This window comes from Rhinoderma darwinii, chromosome 9, assembly GCF_050947455.1.
Source record: "Rhinoderma darwinii isolate aRhiDar2 chromosome 9, aRhiDar2.hap1, whole genome shotgun sequence".
Taxonomy (NCBI): Eukaryota; Metazoa; Chordata; class Amphibia; order Anura; family Rhinodermatidae; genus Rhinoderma; species Rhinoderma darwinii.
Window position 1 is genome coordinate 75,917,537 of NC_134695.1, and position 20,942 is coordinate 75,938,478.

General features: G+C 45.5%; 1 protein-coding gene across 1 annotated transcript; it reads right to left on the reverse strand.

Annotated features, from left to right (window-relative positions):
* Nucleotides 1–10,525: 10,525 nt before the first annotated feature.
* On the reverse strand, nucleotides 10,526–16,440 carry CYP2R1 (cytochrome P450 family 2 subfamily R member 1). The gene is given in 6 exon segments (XM_075837074.1): nucleotides 10,526–11,180; nucleotides 12,056–12,385; nucleotides 13,093–13,725; nucleotides 14,498–14,639; nucleotides 16,175–16,257; nucleotides 16,260–16,440. Coding segments are annotated over 6 exon segments (1,533 nt in total). The 5' UTR covers nucleotides 16,390–16,440; the 3' UTR covers nucleotides 10,526–10,965.
* Nucleotides 16,441–20,942: the final 4,502 nt, after the last annotated feature.

The following is a 20,942-nucleotide window of genomic DNA, read 5'->3' on the forward strand; positions in this document are numbered from 1 at the left end:
CCACGATGGATCGTCCATTATTACCATCCACTGTCTGTCATGTGTGTCTTAATGCTGCAATATCTAATGGGACCGTCACCCCCGCGGGGGCCACAACTCCGGGGTGGGGGACATAGGAAAGTGGTCCCTGCTGCCTCAAGATCCTGAATATTAAGTGATCAACGTCCGATCTGTGGGCGTCCCGGTAATCGATAACACGGCCACAATCACGATTGGTGGGATCTTGGCGCCTGGGGCTGGAGTTCCCCTTTAGGCTGCGTGCGCACGTTGCGTATTACGTGTGGATTTGCCGTGCGTCATTTCCTGCATCAAATCCGCAGCGTAACGCAGAACCAGCCAAGTAGACGAGATTTCAAGACATTTTTCTTCATATAAATTGACCGGCGGCGCATATTTTAAAATCTGCATCGTGTCCATTTATCCTGCGTTTCCGCTTGCGAATTGTATCGGTCTAGTCTTAAAGAAAAACGCAACAAAATACGCAGCGTAAAAACTGCACCTATAAGCGCATCACTTAATGCATCACCAGGTGCGGTTTTAGCTGCGGAATTACTTGCGCATACCTGCAAATTTTCCGCATGACATTACGCAACGTGTGCCTGTAGCCTTAAGGATCTGTTTTCTCGCCACGTGTGGGGTCCTAGTCCCGGAGATTTCCAACGCTTCAGGACCTGGGACCTCATTACGTGCGGGTGCTGATCACCCGTCCTGCAGGGGGCGACATTTTTTTCTTTCTACATTTGTCCTAAATGAAGGAATAAAGTGAAGAGAATCGACCGTCGGGTCACATGGAGAATTTAAAGGGGTATTCCACGACTAAAACATTGATGGAGCTCCAACCCCTGTGACCCCGACCGATCATCAGAAAGAAGTTCTCGTCCCCTGTGCCGGGTCTCGCAGCTCATCATTCACGTGAAGGGAGCGGAGCTGCGTACACTGAACGAGCCGCGGTGTCTGGAGGAGCGTTGATCGGTGCGGTCCCCGGGCTGCTTAGTCTCATTCTGTTCACATCTATCTAAGCCACGTTCTGGGTGACAACCAATAATGGGCGTCATTACATTGTACCCGGGACTTGTCACCCAACTGTCTACACACCCTGAATGACATGGAACGATGTATTGCTATGAAGTCACTTCTCCCGCTGCTTTCTATGTCACCTGTAGTTTTGTCATTCTGTGCATGAACCAGGAGGCTCTGGATGAACAGGACTATAAGGACCCCAGGAATAGGCAGTGCGTGGAATGAGGGCGGACGCAGCGACGAAAGAGTCACAGGATTCTGATGAGAAGATAAAACAAGAATCATTCCCGACGCATAGCCCGGGGCGACCATGTCATAAAAACCGGGGCTCCTGGGGGGAGAGGCTGTGATATATTGGGGAGGGGCCTGGAGAGACGTCAATATTGAATAGTATCCAAAATTATCCTGACAATATATATCAGTGATGTCAGTAACGGGGCGGGGCTGTGACAACCTATCACACATGATACACAGGCTGGTTGTCAGTAACAGGGGGCGGGGCTGTGACACCCTCACACATGATACACAGGCTGGTTGTCAGTAGTAATAGATGAATAGCTGTTACTGTATATAAGATGTGTGGATCTCATGTCTGATCACAGTGTAATTATATTATATATCAGTGATGTCAGTAACAGGGGGCGGGGCTGTGACAACCTCTCACACATGATATACAGGCTGGTTGTCAGTAGTAATAGATGAATAGCTGTTACTGTATATAAGATGTGTGGATCTCATGTCTGATCACAGTGTAATTATATTATATATCAGTGATGTCAGTAACAGGGGGCGGGGCTGTGACAACCTCTCACACATGATATACAGGCTGGTTGTCAGTAGTAATAGATGAATAGCTGTTACTGTATATAAGATGTGTGGATCTCATGTCTGATCACAGTGTAATTATATTATATATCAGTGATGTCAGTAACGGGGCGGAGCTGTGACAACCTCTCACACATGATATACAGGCTGGTTGTCAGTAGTAATAGATGAATAGCTGTTACTGTATATAAGATGTGTGGATCTCATGTCTGATCACAATGTAATTATATTATATATCAGTGATGTCAGTAACAGGGGGCGGGGCTGTGACAACCTCTCACACATGATATACAGGTTGGTTGTCAGTAGTAATAGATGAATAGCTGTTACTGTATATAAGATGTGTGGATCTCATGTCTGATCACAATGTAATTATATTATATATCAGTGATGTCAGTAACAGGGGGCGGAGCTGTGACAACCTCTCACACATGATATACAGGCTGGTTGTCAGTAGTAATAGATGAATAGCTGTTACTGTATATAAGATGTGTGGATCTCATGTCTGATCACAGTGTAATTATATTATATATCAGTGATGTCAGTAACGGGGCGGGGCTGTGACAACCTCTCATACAGGATATACAGGCTGGTTGTCAGTAGTAATAGATGAATAGCTGTGACTGTATATAAGATGTGTGGATCTCATGTCTGATCACAATGTAATTATATTATATATCAGTGATGTCAGTAACAGGGGGCGGGGCTGTGACAACCTCTCACACATGATATACAGGCTGGTTGTCAGTAGTAATAGATGAATAGCTGTTACTGTATATAAGATGTGTGGATCTCATGTCTGATCACAGTGTAATTATATTATATATCAGTGATGTCAGTAAGAGGGGGCGGAGCTGTGACAACCTCTCACACATGATATACAGGCTGGTTGTCAGTAGTAATAGATGAATAGCTGTTACTGTATATAAGATGTGTGGATCTCATGTCTGATCACAATGTAATTATATTATATATCAGTGATGTCAGTAACAGGGGGCGGGGCTGTGACAACCTCTCACACATGATATACAGGCTGGTTGTCAGTAGTAATAGATGAATAGCTGTTACTGTATATAAGATGTGTGGATCTCATGTCTGATCACAGTGTAATTATATTATATATCAGTGATGTCAGTAACAGGGGGCGGAGCTGTGACAACCTCTCACACATGATATACAGGCTGGTTGTCAGTAGTAATACATTAATAGCTGTCACTGTATATAAGATGTGTGGATCTCATGTCTGATCACAGTGTAATTATATTATATATCAGTGATGTCAGTAACGGGGCGGAGCTGTGACAACCTCTCACACATGATATACAGGCTGGTTGTCAGTAGTAATAGATGAATAGCTGTTACTGTATATAAGATGTGTGGATCTCATGTCTGATCACAATGTAATTATATTATATATCAGTGATGTCAGTAACAGGGGGCGGAGCTGTGACAACCTCTCACACATGATATACAGGCTGGTTGTCAGTAGTAATAGATGAATAGCTGTTACTGTATATAAGATGTGTGGATCTCATGTCTGATCACAGTGTAATTATATTATATATCAGTGATGTCAGTAACGGGGCGGGGCTGTGACAACCTCTCATACAGGATATACAGGCTGGTTGTCAGTAGTAATAGATGAATAGCTGTGACTGTATATAAGATGTGTGGATCTCATGTCTGATCACAATGTAATTATATTATATATCAGTGATGTCAGTAACAGGGGGCGGGGCTGTGACAACCTCTCACACATGATATACAGGCTGGTTGTCAGTAGTAATAGATGAATAGCTGTTACTGTATATAAGATGTGTGGATCTCATGTCTGATCACAGTGTAATTATATTATATATCAGTGATGTCAGTAAGAGGGGGCGGAGCTGTGACAACCTCTCACACATGATATACAGGCTGGTTGTCAGTAGTAATAGATGAATAGCTGTTACTGTATATAAGATGTGTGGATCTCATGTCTGATCACAATGTAATTATATTATATATCAGTGATGTCAGTAACAGGGGGCGGGGCTGTGACAACCTCTCACACATGATATACAGGCTGGTTGTCAGTAGTAATAGATGAATAGCTGTCACTGTATATAAGATGTGTGGATCTCATGTCTGATCACAGTGTAATTATATTATATATCAGTGATGTCAGTAACAGGGGGCGGGGCTGTGACAACCTCTCACACATGATATACAGGCTGGTTGTCAGTAGTAATAGATGAATAGCTGTTACTGTATATAAGATGTGTGGATCTCATGTCTGATCACATGTAATTATATTATATATCAGTGATGTCAGTAACAGGGGGCAGGGCTGTGACAACCTCTCACACATGATATACAGGCTGGTTGTCAGTAGTAATAGATGAATAGCTGTTACTGTATATAAGATGTGTGGATCTCATGTCTGATCACAGTGTAATTATATATCAGTGATGTCAGTAACAGGGGGCGGGGCTGTGACAACCTCTCACACATGATATACAGGCTGGTTGTCAGTAGTAATAGATGAATAGCTGTGATTGTATATAAGATGTGTGGATCTCATGTCTGATCACATGTAATTATATTATATATCAGTGATGTCAGTAACAGGGGGCGGGGCTGTGACAACCTCTCACACATGATATACAGGCTGGTGGTCAGTAGTAATAGATGAATAGCTGTTACTGTATATAAGATGTGTGGATCTCATGTCTGATCACATGTAATTATATTATATATCAGTGATGTCAGTAACAGGGGGCGGGGCTGTGACAACCTCTCACACATGATATACAGGCTGGTTGTCAGTAGTAATAGATGAATAGCTGTGACTGTATATAAGATGTGTGGATCTCATGTCTGATCACAATATAATTATATTATATATCAGTGATGTAACAGGGGGCGGGGCTGTGACAACCTCTCACACATGATATACAGGCTGGTTGTCAGTAGTAATAGATGAATAGCTGTTACTGTATATAAGATGTGTGGATCTCATGTCTGATCACAATGTAATTATATTATATATCAGTGATGTCAGTAACAGGGGGCGGGGCTGTGACAACCTCTCACACATGATATACAGGCTGGTTGTCAGTAGTAATAGATGAATAGCTGTTACTGTATATAAGATGTGTGGATCTCATGTCTGATCACAATGTAATTATATTATATATCAGTGATGTCAGTAACAGGGGGCGGGGCTGTGACAACCTCTCACACATGATATACAGGCTGGTTGTCAGTAGTAATAGATGAATAGCTGTTACTGTATATAAGATGTGTGGATCTCATGTCTGATCACAGTGTAATTATATTATATATCAGTGATGTCAGTAACAGGGGGCGGAGCTGTGACAACCTCTCACACATGATATACAGGCTGGTTGTCAGTAGTAATACATTAATAGCTGTCACTGTATATAAGATGTGTGGATCTCATGTCTGATCACAGTGTAATTATATTATATATCAGTGATGTCAGTAACAGGGGGCGGAGCTGTGACAACCTCTCACACATGATATACAGGCTGGTTGTCAGTAGTAATAGATGAATAGCTGTTACTGTATATAAGATGTGTGGATCTCATGTCTGATCACAATGTAATTATATTATATATCAGTGATGTCAGTAACAGGGGGCGGAGCTGTGACAACCTCTCACACATGATATACAGGCTGGTTGTCAGTAGTAATAGATGAATAGCTGTTACTGTATATAAGATGTGTGGATCTCATGTCTGATCACAGTGTAATTATATTATATATCAGTGATGTCAGTAACGGGGCGGGGCTGTGACAACCTCTCATACAGGATATACAGGCTGGTTGTCAGTAGTAATAGATGAATAGCTGTGACTGTATATAAGATGTGTGGATCTCATGTCTGATCACAATGTAATTATATTATATATCAGTGATGTCAGTAACAGGGGGCGGGGCTGTGACAACCTCTCACACATGATATACAGGCTGGTTGTCAGTAGTAATAGATGAATAGCTGTTACTGTATATAAGATGTGTGGATCTCATGTCTGATCACAGTGTAATTATATTATATATCAGTGATGTCAGTAAGAGGGGGCGGAGCTGTGACAACCTCTCACACATGATATACAGGCTGGTTGTCAGTAGTAATAGATGAATAGCTGTTACTGTATATAAGATGTGTGGATCTCATGTCTGATCACAATGTAATTATATTATATATCAGTGATGTCAGTAACAGGGGGCGGGGCTGTGACAACCTCTCACACATGATATACAGGCTGGTTGTCAGTAGTAATAGATGAATAGCTGTTACTGTATATAAGATGTGTGGATCTCATGTCTGATCACAGTGTAATTATATTATATATCAGTGATGTCAGTAACAGGGGGCGGAGCTGTGACAACCTCTCACACATGATATACAGGCTGGTTGTCAGTAGTAATACATTAATAGCTGTCACTGTATATAAGATGTGTGGATCTCATGTCTGATCACAGTGTAATTATATTATATATCAGTGATGTCAGTAACAGGGGGCGGAGCTGTGACAACCTCTCACACATGATATACAGGCTGGTTGTCAGTAGTAATAGATGAATAGCTGTTACTGTATATAAGATGTGTGGATCTCATGTCTGATCACAATGTAATTATATTATATATCAGTGATGTCAGTAACAGGGGGCGGAGCTGTGACAACCTCTCACACATGATATACAGGCTGGTTGTCAGTAGTAATAGATGAATAGCTGTTACTGTATATAAGATGTGTGGATCTCATGTCTGATCACAGTGTAATTATATTATATATCAGTGATGTCAGTAACAGGGGGCGGGGCTGTGACAACCTCTCATACAGGATATACAGGCTGGTTGTCAGTAGTAATAGATGAATAGCTGTGACTGTATATAAGATGTGTGGATCTCATGTCTGATCACAATGTAATTATATTATATATCAGTGATGTCAGTAACAGGGGGCGGGGCTGTGACAACCTCTCACACATGATATACAGGCTGGTTGTCAGTAGTAATAGATGAATAGCTGTTACTGTATATAAGATGTGTGGATCTCATGTCTGATCACAGTGTAATTATATTATATATCAGTGATGTCAGTAAGAGGGGGTGGAGCTGTGACAACCTCTCACACATGATATACAGGCTGGTTGTCAGTAGTAATAGATGAATAGCTGTTACTGTATATAAGATGTGTGGATCTCATGTCTGATCACATGTAATTATATTATATATCAGTGATGTCAGTAACAGGGGGCGGGGCTGTGACAACCTCTCACACATGATATACAGGCTGGTTGTCAGTAGTAATAGATGAATAGCTGTTACTGTATATAAGATGTGTGGATCTCATGTCTGATCACAATGTAATTATATTATATATCAGTGATGTCAGTAACAGGGGGCGGGGCTGTGACAACCTCTCACACATGATATACAGGCTGGTTGTCAGTAGTAATACATTAATAGCTGTCACTGTATATAAGATGTGTGGATCTCATGTCTGATCACAGTGTAATTATATTATATATCAGTGATGTCAGTAACAGGGGGCGGGGCTGTGACAACCTCTCACACATGATATACAGGCTGGTTGTCAGTAGTAATACATTAATAGCTGTCACTGTATATAAGATGTGTGGATCTCATGTCTGATCACAGTGTAATTATATTATATATCAGTGATGTCAGTAACAGGGGGCGGAGCTGTGACAACCTCTCACACATGATATACAGGCTGGTTGTCAGTAGTAATACATTAATAGCTGTCACTGTATATAAGATGTGTGGATCTCATGTCTGATCACAGTGTAATTATATTATATATCAGTGATGTCAGTAACAGGGGGCGGGGCTGTGACAACCTCTCACACATGATATACAGGCTGGTTGTCAGTAGTAATAGATGAATAGCTGTTACTGTATATAAGATGTGTGGATCTCATGTCTGATCACATGTAATTATATTATATATCAGTGATGTCAGTAACAGGGGGCAGGGCTGTGACAACCTCTCACACATGATATACAGGCTGGTTGTCAGTAGTAATAGATGAATAGCTGTTACTGTATATAAGATGTGTGGATCTCATGTCTGATCACAGTGTAATTATATATCAGTGATGTCAGTAACAGGGGGCGGGGCTGTGACAACCTCTCACACATGATATACAGGCTGGTTGTCAGTAGTAATAGATGAATAGCTGTGATTGTATATAAGATGTGTGGATCTCATGTCTGATCACATGTAATTATATTATATATCAGTGATGTCAGTAACAGGGGGCGGGGCTGTGACAACCTCTCACACATGATATACAGGCTGGTGGTCAGTAGTAATAGATGAATAGCTGTTACTGTATATAAGATGTGTGGATCTCATGTCTGATCACATGTAATTATATTATATATCAGTGATGTCAGTAACAGGGGGCGGGGCTGTGACAACCTCTCACACATGATATACAGGCTGGTTGTCAGTAGTAATAGATGAATAGCTGTGACTGTATATAAGATGTGTGGATCTCATGTCTGATCACAATATAATTATATTATATATCAGTGATGTAACAGGGGGCGGGGCTGTGACAACCTCTCACACATGATATACAGGCTGGTTGTCAGTAGTAATAGATGAATAGCTGTTACTGTATATAAGATGTGTGGATCTCATGTCTGATCACAGTGTAATTATATTATATATCAGTGATGTCAGTAACAGGGGGCGGAGCTGTGACAACCTCTCACACATGATATACAGGCTGGTTGTCAGTAGTAATAGATGAATAGCTGTGACTGTATATAAGATGTGTGGATCTCATGTCTGATCACAATGTCATTATATTATATATCAGTGATGTCAGTAACAGGGGGAGGGGCTGTGACAACCTCTCACACATGATATACAGGCTGGTTGTCAGTAGTAATAGATGAATAGCTGTTACTGTATATAAGATGTGTGGATCTCATGTCTGATCACAATGTAATTATATTATATATCAGTGATGTCAGTAACAGGGGGCAGGGCTGTGACAACCTCTCACACATGATATACAGGCTGGTTGTCAGTAGTAATAGATGAATAGCTGTTACTGTATATAAGATGTGTGGATCTCATGTCTGATCACAGTGTAATTATATATCAGTGATGTCAGTAACAGGGGGCGGGGCTGTGACAACCTCTCACACATGATATACAGGCTGGTTGTCAGTAGTAATAGATGAATAGCTGTGATTGTATATAAGATGTGTGGATCTCATGTCTGATCACATGTAATTATATTATATATCAGTGATGTCAGTAACAGGGGGCGGGGCTGTGACAACCTCTCACACATGATATACAGGCTGGTGGTCAGTAGTAATAGATGAATAGCTGTTACTGTATATAAGATGTGTGGATCTCATGTCTGATCACATGTAATTATATTATATATCAGTGATGTCAGTAACAGGGGGCGGGGCTGTGACAACCTCACACATGATATACAGGCTGGTTGTCAGTAGTAATAGATGAATAGCTGTGACTGTATATAAGATGTGTGGATCTCATGTCTGATCACAATATAATTATATTATATATCAGTGATGTAACAGGGGGCGGGGCTGTGACAACCTCTCACACATGATATACAGGCTGGTTGTCAGTAGTAATAGATGAATAGCTGTTACTGTATATAAGATGTGTGGATCTCCTGTCTGATCACAGTGTAATTATATTATATATCAGTGATGTCAGTAACAGGGGGCGGAGCTGTGACAACCTCTCACACATGATATACAGGCTGGTTGTCAGTAGTAATAGATGAATAGCTGTTACTGTATATAAGATGTGTGGATCTCATGTCTGATCACATGTAATTATATTATATATCAGTGATGTCAGTAACAGGGGGCGGGGCTGTGACAACCTCTCACACATGATATACAGGCTGGTTGTCAGTAGTAATAGATGAATAGCTGTTACTGTATATAAGATGTGTGGATCTCATGTCTGATCACAATGTCATTATATTATATATCAGTGATGTCAGTAACAGGGGGAGGGGCTGTGACAACCTCTCACACATGATATACAGGCTGGTTGTCAGTAGTAATAGATGAATAGCTGTTACTGTATATAAGATGTGTGGATCTCATGTCTGATCACAATGTAATTATATTATATATCAATGATGTCAGTAACAGGGGGCGGGGCTGTGACAACCTCTCACACATGATATACAGGCTGGTTGTCAGTAGTAATAGATGAATAGCTGTGACTGTATATAAGATGTGTGGATCTCATGTCTGATCACATGTAATTATATTATATATCAGTGATGTCAGTAACAGGGGGCGGGGCTGTGACAACCTCTCACACATGATATACAGGCTGGTTGTCAGTAGTAATAGATGAATAGCTGTTACTGTATATAAGATGTGTGGATCTCATGTCTGATCACACTGTAATTATATTATATATCAGTGATGCCAGTAACAGGGGGCGGAGCTGTGACAACCTCTCACACATGATATACAGGCTGGTTGTCAGTAGTAATAGATGAATAGCTGTTACTGTATATAAGATGTGTGGATCTCAGATGTCAGTCTCAGTTGGGGCCCCGGTGTAAATATTGGGGTCAGGGGGAGATTTCGAGGATTTTACACATTTCCATTCTCCAGAAATCATATTAAATGTTTATAAATCAGAATTTTTGTTTACAAAATATTAAAATAAAAACAATTAGAAGATATAAAAATCAGTAAATAGAAGCCGCTGTGATAAAAGCCGCGACAGATACGGAATGTTATAAGATTCAGTGACCGGCCAGCGCGGTGTTCAGGACGTGGAGCAGATGATGAGGGTGATAGTCGTCTGTAGCAGCGGTGGTGGGGGAGGGGTGATATCGGCAGACTTTGGCTCAGGACGGTTATTTCTAGCTCTCCGGTATACGGCGGCGCGGTTTCGTTTCACGCCCAGTTTTCCATGTATTAATAATATAACATACAGGCGGCTGAAAGTAATGGGGGGGGGGGGGGGAGGGGCTCGCAGGGAGAGATATATATATATGACAGCTGCAGTTCTGGGGGACAGGACCTCTTTATAATGGCCCTCGGTCCCGTTATTACAGCCTCGGGCCCCTGCTTTGTGTCGGTCCCTGGTGGCCCCGTCTCTCGGCACGGATCAGGTACGGGTGCGGCTGCAGCGTCATTCCCAGCTTTGGCTTGAGGTTTGGTATGAAGTCGGGTGGAAAATGGAGGTGGAATCGCTGGAGGAGGGCGGTGAAGAAGAGGAAGAGCTCCATGCGGGCGAGCTGCTCCCCCAGACAATGTCTCCTGCCTGCCAAACACAAAGAGACATCAGATCAGTCCCCGCTACAACCCCCGCCGGGCCCCGCCGCAACCCCCGCCGGGCCCCGCCGCAACCCCCGCCGGGCCCCGCCGCAACCCCCGCTACAACACCCACCGGTCCCCAAAGATCCAGTAAAAGGGACAAATAACGTAAAGGGGGTGGAGTCCAGCGTCCCGTCACTTTCTGACGGACTCCGCGGGTCGTTCATTCTAGGACTGTTTTCTGATGAAGAAAAGATGTAATTTGCGCAAATTTTCATTTTACCACCCATGACACTTCACAAAGAGGCGGGGCTAAGCGGATGGGCGGGGCTAAGAGGAAGGGGCGGGGCCTTAAACGGTCTGACATTCATTACAAATTATGCCATAGTGTAAATTATAGCGCAAGTCTCTCGTTTGTAGCTGGAGTCGATCTGGATGCGTCTAATTTACGGAGGCGTGCGTCTCCAAAAAACGTTCCGCGTCTTACTCCAGCGCTCTTCAGATCAGGACTAGTTTATGGAAACTCCCCCTTTGTGTCTCAATTTCACAGATCTCTGCTTGCTGTCAGTGAATGAGAACATTCTTGGTTGCATACAGTAACTGGGGGGGTTAATAATACAGGTGGTTATTATTAAATGATTATTAAGGTTTTCGGATAGCGACAGCGTTTTGGATTTGCCGTCACCTGACCGTACAGATGTCCAATCAGGTGACCTCTACCGCTCCGTTGTCCGCCCGCCGGTGTCACCCGACATTTTAGAATTCTAATCTAATTACAGACGTGACCCGTTTGTTGTCGCCCACAAGTGGATCCAATAATTACGAATATAAAATGATCCCATTAATCCTCATCCTCCGCATCATCATCCTCATCCTCCTCACCTAATGAGAACGGCACAAAGGCCTCCTTCTTGGTGAACTGCCCGGCGCCGTCCAGGAACCTCTCTGGGTAGAAGATTTCCGGGTCGCTCCAGTACTTCTCATCGTAGTGGACGGAGTACAGGTTGGTGATGACCGTGGTGCCTTCTGGGATTGAATATCCTCGCACCACCGTGTCCCTGGAAGTGGCGTGAAAGATCCCCAAGGGGGCGATATTGCAGTAGCGGAGGATCTCGTGCAGCACGGCCTCGGTGTACGGCATGCTGGAGCGCTCCTCAAAGGTCGGGATCCGGTTCGGTCCGACCACAAGGTCAATCTCCTTCTGAACCTGAACTAAGAAAAAAACAGAAGAAAGATGTGAGCAGAAGTCGAGAATGTCCCCACCCGCCCTGCCCCCGGGCCGCCGCTCCGCCCCCTCACGCCGGGCCGCCGCCCCTCCCCCACGGGCCGCCGACCCATCCCTCCCCCCCGGGCCGGTTAGTTTGTGTGGCTCTAAAGTTGGAGGGCGGTTCTCGTCCGCCGCTCCCTGGGGTGGGGGGTTCACATGGTTTTTATAAAGCTCGGTCAGTAATAATCATATTATTACGCTGCTCGTCTGTCATTGGTGGGATTTATATATTTTCTTGCACTGATACTTTGTCACACCATGTATTATACTCCAGTCACATCCAGAGCTGCAGCTACAATTCAGTTGACTTCCTGTTAAACATAAGGATACAGGATCTCATTACTGTCCCTTACTGCTTAGTGTTTATACAGGGCCTGCTGTGCTGCAATGCATTGTAGGAGATGTAGTGTTTATTTCAGGCACTGTACCATAGACTCATGCATGGAAAAATGACACAAGGGTGCAGTGCATTATGGGAGCTCAGCTAAACCGTCATGGGTGAGTCTGTCCACACAGCGTTTACAGATTCCATATGGAAGGCATCCAAACTCTGACTGCAGCTCTGGATGTGACTGGAGAATAATACAGCATGTAATTCAATATGAGCAAAAACAAGGATCCATAATCAGTAAACCGTCGGGTTGTCCCTCACCTTGAATATTGGGGTACAGCGCCATGAAGAGGACGGCCCAGCGCAGGACGTTGGTGGTGGTCTCCGTCCCTGCGATGATCAGCTCCCCCACAGAGAAGATCAGGTTTTCGGTGGAGTAGGTGCTGTCGGGATCAGCGGCGCCGCGCTCCATCTCATCCAGATACGCATCTATGAAATGGCGCGGTGAATGCGGTTTACGATTTTCTGAAAAGCGCTGGATGATTTGTAGGAGAAAGTGGTAAACCTCGGAGGCGTTCCGGAAGAGCTGCTGGTGCTTCCCGAAGGGCAGGAGGCCGATGAGCGGGAAGGCGTTGTACAGGAAGACCCAGGCGCTGGTCGCCAGCTCGATGTTCTCGCTGAAGATCTCCATCATGTGCAGGAACTCGTTGTCGTCGTAGCGGAAGCGCTCGCCAAACAGGACGAGGTTGGAGATGTTGGAGACGGCGATGGTCGTCAAGTGTTTGGGGTCAAAGGATTTCCCTTTATAGGTGTCCACGGCGTCCAGGAAGAACGACGACTCCTCGGAGATCCGGCTCTCAAAGGACTTCTGACCGTAACCGAAATTACGGAAACAGCTGACCGCCAACTTGCGGTGCTCCGTCCAGCAGCGGCCGTACTTGGCATTAAGAAGACCTGGAAACGGAGAAAGGACGGCCAATGAAAACGGTCAACTACAGATATTACCCAGAATGCCCCAAATCCTCATCGTTCACCTATGTAAATAAAGTTTCATCAAGTTCTTAATATCAAGGCCTCTTCATCTTTAAGACCACTGCTTGCTGTCAGCGGATGGAAACATTCTGGTTTACATATGAAAACACGTTCTGACCTAATACTTCTCACAGTTGATAGTTTGTTACAATGTTTCAGTGCAGGTAAAATTTATTTGTCTGGAGTCCTGGCTGTTTAGACTGCAACGTTCCCATTCACTGACATCTAACAGAGATCTTGAAAATAGTGAGGAATTGAAACAGAAAGTCTAATCGGCCACGTTCAGACGCGCTGGAATTGCAGTGGATTTTCAGTGCGGACTCCACATAAAAAATTTGCGCCAATTTAGTTAACAAAACCGATCCACACGTAGCGGGAAATAATCGGAGAATGCTGCGGAATCTCCAACTCATTCTTCTGCAATTTAGAAGGTAAAAATCTGCGGCAAAGTTCACACGTAGCGCAAAATCCGAGGCGCAAAAAGTCTGGACGTTCCCATAGAAAGTCGTGGAGTTCATTACACAATGACGAAGCATTATTTACATGGGACTGCACATCCTGGCGGTTACATTACACAATGATGAAGCTTTATTTACATGGGACTGCACGTCCTGGCGGTTACATTACACAATGATGAAGCTTTATTTACATGGGACTGCACGTCCTGGCGGTTACATTACACGTTGGCGCTCACCTCCCATTTTAGTCAGTTTTAGAAACAGCGGTAATGACGGACGGTCGGCAAAGACGTCACTCTGGCGCACCAGGCATTCCTTCATGGCGTCGTAGCCGTTCAGCACCACCGTGGAGATTCCTCCGAGGTCCAGGCTGAAAATCTGAGGGGACAGGAAGAGGTCGTTACGTGGACGGACATCACAACATTGTGGCGTTCTGCGCGTGGCGGCTCCGGTCAGTGTACAGCGGAGGTCACAAGTACAGTAATGGTGGATTCCGAGGCTCACGTGGAGCGGTCGCACGCGGTTCTCAGCCCTTGCACCGAACACAGTGCAGGGAGCCGGGCTCCTAGCATCGTAGTTATGTACGACGCTAGGAGTCCCGGCCTCTCCGTGGAACTGCTGTCCTGTACTGAAAACATGATTACAGGGACAGTTGTTCCTGCAGCGAGGCAGGGACTCCTAGCATCGTACATAATTATGATGCTCGGAGTCCGGCTCCCTGCACTGTGTTCGGTCCTGGACTTGCGGCCGAAATACGTTCCGTCCTTTACGGACCGACCGTGCTTGTGTGAATCCAGCCTAAGTCTATGTTCACACGGCAGCCTCCGTTACGGCTGAAATTACGGACATAATTGGAGCTGTTTTTCTATGGAGTCAATGGAAAACGGCTCCAATTACATCCCAAGAAGTGACAAGCGCTTATTTGGCGCAGGCGTCTTTTTCACGCGCCGTCTTTTGACAGCGGGGCGTAAAAAAAATTACACCTCATCTGAACAGAACATCGTAAAACCCATTCAAATGGATGGGCAGATGTTTGCCGGCGCTTTGGAGCCGTATTTTCGGACGTAATTCCAGGCATAAAACGCCCGAATTACGTCCGTAAATAGTGCGTGTGAACCCGGCCTTACACTCAAAACGCGAGCAGATTACAGTGAAGATCCACGTGGCCCCCGGGGTGTCTGTATGTAGCGGGCGGACCCTTCCCATGAGCCTCTGCCGGCCGCGGACTGCACAACATGGCCCCAAACACAACAAGTCATCACCGGCAGCGGGAAATACAGACAACGCAGCGGTCACAACTACGACACCAGCGCCACAATATCCCGATCCTGTGAGGACATGCTGGGAGTTGTAGTGTCTAGAGAGCAGAGGAATACAATGTAACATGTTTTATAACCGACCAATCACGTCACAGAACAGCCCGTGTGTGTGCTATGTATACAATATAAGAGACATGTACCGTATACGAGACGCAGCCCCCCCCCCCCACACTGTATACGAGACAGCCCCCCCCATACTATATACAAGGCGCAGCCCCCCCACACTGTATACGAGACGCAGCCCCCCCCCCCACACTGTATACAAGACACAGCCCCCCCCATACTATATACAAGGCGCAGCCCCCTTCATACTATATAAGACACAGCCCCCCACCCCTGTATATATACGGCAGCCCCCCCATACTGTATATAAGACACAGCCCCCCCCCCCCCACACTGTATACAAGACATAGCCCCCCCCCCCATACTGTATGTAAGACACAGCCACCCCTGTATATATACGGCAGCCCCCCCCATACTGTATATAAGACACAGCCCCCCCCATACTATATATAAGACACAGCCCCCCCCCCACACTGTATACAAGACATAGCCACCCCTGTAATATATACGGCAGCCCCCGTGGTTCTCTACCTGGCCGTGCAGCTTACTTTGCTTCCTCATATAGACGTGCGGGTCACGGGCCAGCGCCAGGATGTTACCGATCAGTGGCAGCCCGGGGGGTCCGGGGGAAAGCCCGGGGGTCGCCGCTGTCTGAGGACGTGTCTGATGAGAAAGATGAGAAGCAGCAGCGCGGCGGAGGCGGCCAGAACCCCCCACAGCGGAGCCCAGGAGCCCCCAACCGACATGACACCGGAGCCCCGACCACTGGCCCCGATCACCCCGACCACACGTGGGGTCCGTCACGCCCAACACGCGCTATTGGCTGAGGAGTATGAGCTCTGTCTACTGATTGGAGAATGGGCCACGTGAATGACAGACGGTGTGACGTCACTGCCCCGCCCATCTGTATAACGCGGAGTCTGTGTACGGAGTATAGAGAGGTGGAGAAGTCCCGGTGACCCCCCTGTCTGTCACCTGCTGCCCCCTGCCTATCACCTGCCTGCCAGCCCTGCTGTCACCTGCTGCCCCCTGCCTATCACCTGCTGCCCCCTGCCTGTCATCTGCCTGCCAGCCCTGCCCCCTGCCTGTCACTTGCCCCCTCCCTGTCACCTGCTGCCCCCTGCCTGTCACCTGCTGCCCCTGCCTGTCGCCTGCTGCCCCCTGCCTGTCAGCCCTGCCCCCTGCCTGTCACCTGCCTGTCAGCCCTGCCCCCTGCCTGTCAGCCCTCCTGCCCCACCTGTCAGCCCTGCTGCCCCCTGCCTGTCACCTGCCTGCCAGCCCTGCCCCCTGCTGTCACCTGCTGCCCCCTGCCTGTCACCTGCCAGCCCTGCCCCCTGCCTGCCAGCCCTGCCCCCTCCCTGTCACCTGCTGCCCCCTGCCTGTCACCTGCTGTCGCCTGCCTGCCAGCCCTGCCCCCTCCCTGTCACCTTCTGCCCCCTGCCGGCAACCTGCTGCCCCCTGCCTGTCACCTGCCTGCCAGCCCTGCCCCCTGCCTGCCAGCCCTGCCCCCTGCTGCCCCCTGCCTGCCAGTCCTCTGCTGCCCCCTGCCTGCCAGCCCTGTCACCTGCCTGTCACCTGCCTGCCAGCCCTGCCCCCTGCTGTCACCTGCTGCCCCCTGCCTGCCAGCCCTGCCCCCTGCCTGTCACCTGCTGCCCCCTGCCTGTAACCTGCCTGCCAGCCCTGCCCCCTGCCTGCCAGCCCTGCCCCCTGCCTGCCAGCCCTGCCCCCTGCCCGACAGCCCTGCCCCCTGCTGCCCCCTGCCTGCCAGCCCTGCTAGTTGTTTGCGGGACGCTGTGGTTTTGGTTGGCACATTGTGGGCACACGGGACGCGGCTTCGTGCTGGAACCTGCCAAAGGCAAAACATTTTTTAATAACAATTTGTGTCAGTTTTTTGTGTAACTTTGTAATGACTTTTTATTAAAATGATTCTTACTTTTCTCCGTGCGGCCGCTTTGTGTTGTGTATGGAGCGCAATTCACTGGATCCGTCCATACGTCAGCCCCATGCACACGACCGTGCCCGCCGCCGCCATGGTCCGTAATTACAGGCACGGCCGCCCACGACAGCGCTCCTCATTTGTGGCCGTGCCTCCATTATAAAGTATAGGAGCGCGGTCCATAAAATAAAAAAATACGTAATGTCCTATATTTTACGGAAGGTTTCTACGGCGCGGACTTACCGTAAATACACGAGACGGTGTCGGACGGCCATAGAGATGAATGGGTCTGTTCATTACGGTCGTGTGCGTGCGGCCTCAGATGTGATTGCTTTTACAGGTGGATCCTGCGTGTCAGTGAATAGCGCTACACACAGCTGCTCTATATACAGAACACAAAGCGGCTGCATCTCACAATGGAAATATCATTTTTAATAAAAAGTATTTACAAAGTTACACAAAACACTGACACACATTTATATTAGAACATTTTTTTGCCTTTCAAAGGTACAGGCCCAGTTCACACAGTTTTTTTGACGCGGAAACCACGTCGGAAAATGCGCCAAAAAACGGCCAAAAATCCCTCCCAATTGGGAGGGAAGCGGAGGTGTTTTGTTTCCCGCGAGGGGAAACACCGGCTCGTGGGAAAAAGAAGCGACATGCCCTATCTTTGGGCGTTTACGCCTCTGACCTCCCATTGACATCAATGTGGGAGGCAGAGAAAAGCGGATCTCGCTGCGGGCATCGGCATGCAGATTTTCCTCCTGCAAAATACTCCGTGTGAACGCAGCCCAGTCCATTGTGTCCTATAAATGATAACTAAACATTCAACGAACTTCTGACCGGTCATAGTGAGATATAATAGAGACCTGTCAGAAGTTTGGATTGGAGGGGGTCCGAGCACTGAGACCCCCACCAATCACTAGAATGAAGCAGCTGAAGGTCTCGTGTGATCGCTCGGCCGCTTCGTGTCTGTTCGGCTCTTTCCGGAAAGCCGATGTATCGGAGGAGGGGCGCATAGACATTCTATTGACTCCGCACTCCGATATATTTATTTCCGGAAAAAGCCGAACAGACACAAAGCGGCCGAGCGATCACACGAGACCTTCAGCTGCTTCATTCTAGTGATTGGTGGGGGTCTCAGTGCTCGGACCCCCCCAATCCAAACTTTATGACAGGTCACTATTATATCTCACTATAACTTGTCACTATTATATCTCACTATGACTTGTCACTATTATATCTCACTATAACTTGTCACTATTATATCTCACTATGACTTGTCACTATTATATCTCACTATGACTGGTCACTATTATATCTCACTATAACTTGTCACTATTATATCTCACTATAACTTATCACTATTATATCTCACTATGACTTGTCACTATTATATCTCACTATAACTTATCACTATTATATATCACTATGACTTGTCACTATTATATCTCACTATAACTTGTCACTATTATATCTCACTATAACTTGTCACTATTATATCTCACTATAACTTGTCACTATTATATCTCACTATAACTTGTCACTATTATATCTCACTATGACTTGTCACTATTATATCTCACTATAACTTGTCACTATTATATCTCACTATAACTTGTCACTATTATATCTCACTATAACTTGTCACTATTATATCTCACTATAACTTGTCACTATTATATCTCACTATGACTTGTCACTATTATATCTCACTATAACTTATCACTATTATATCTCACTATAACTTGTCACTATTATATCTCACTATAACTTGTCACTATTATATCTCACTATAACTTGTCACTATTATATCTCACTATGACTTGTCACTATTATATCTCACTATAACTTATCACTATTATATCTCACTATAACTTGTCACTATTATATCTCACTACGACATGTCACTATTATATCTCACTATGACTTATCACTATTATATCTCACTATAACTTGTCACTATTATATCTCACTATGACTTGTCACTATTATATCTCACTATAACTTATCACTATTATATCTCACTATAACTTATCACTATGATCTGTCAGAAGTTCGTTGAATGTTTAGTTTCCCTTTAACTAAGATTTTTTGGGGGAAATGAAAAAAAAGAAATAACAACGTTGCTCTTTGCATGTTTTGGTTACGGCGTTCGCCATGCGGTGTAAATAATGAGATACGTTATTGGTCAGGTCGCTACAGTCGCGCTGATATACTGTATATATATATTTTTTTACACTTACAAAATAAAGCAATTTAAAAAAAAAACAACTGTTCTTCCCAGTCATCAGTTGTTTTCTCCTCTGGTGGCCGATATGACGCTTATTATATACTCAGTATATCGCCTGTCAGTGTTACATTTCGCCGCTGCCACCGCCATGGCAATGCATCAGTAGAACGTATTCGCGGGCTGATGATGGGGGATAGAGGGAGGCCCCCTCTCTATCAAACCACTTAAAGAGGCTGTCACCAGATTATAAATGGCCTATCTTGTACATGATGTGATCGGAGCTGTAATGTAGGTAACAGTGGTCCTAGTAATAAAGAGGCTGTCACCACATTATAAGTGGCCTATCTTGTACATGATGTGATCAGTGCTGTAATGTAGGTAACAGTGGTCCTAGTAATAAAGAGGCTGTCACCAGATTATAAGTGGCCTATCTTGTACATGATGTGATTGGCGCTGTAATGTAGGTAACAGTGGTCCTAGTAATATAGAGGCTGTCACCAGATTATAAGTGGCCTATCTTGTACATGATGTGATCGGCGCTGTAATGTAGATAACAGTGGTCCTAGTAATAAAGAGGTTGTCACCACATTATAAGTGGCCTATATTGTACATGATGTGATCGGTGCTGTAATGTAGATAACAGTGGTCCTAGTAATAAAGAGGCTGTCACCACATTATAAGTGGCCTATATTGTACATGATGTGATCGGCGCTGTAATGTAGATAACAGTGGTCCTAGTAATAGAGAGGCTGTCACCAGATTATAAGTGGCCTGTCTCCTACATAATGTGATCAGCGCTGTAATGTAGATAACAGTGGTCCTAGTAATAAAGAGGCTGTCACCACATAAGTGGCCTGTCTCCTACATAATGTGATCGGCGCTGTAATGTAGAGAACAGTGGTCCTAGTAATAAAGAGGCTGTCACCACATTATAAGTGCCCTATCTCCTACATAATGTGATCAGTGCTGTAATGTAGATAACAGTGGTCCTAGTAATAAAGAGGCTGTCACCACATTATAAGTGACCTATCTCCTACATAATGTGATCAGTGCTGTAATGTAGATAACAGTGGTCCTAGTAATAAACAGGCTGTCACCACATTATAAGTGCCCTATCTCCTACATAATGT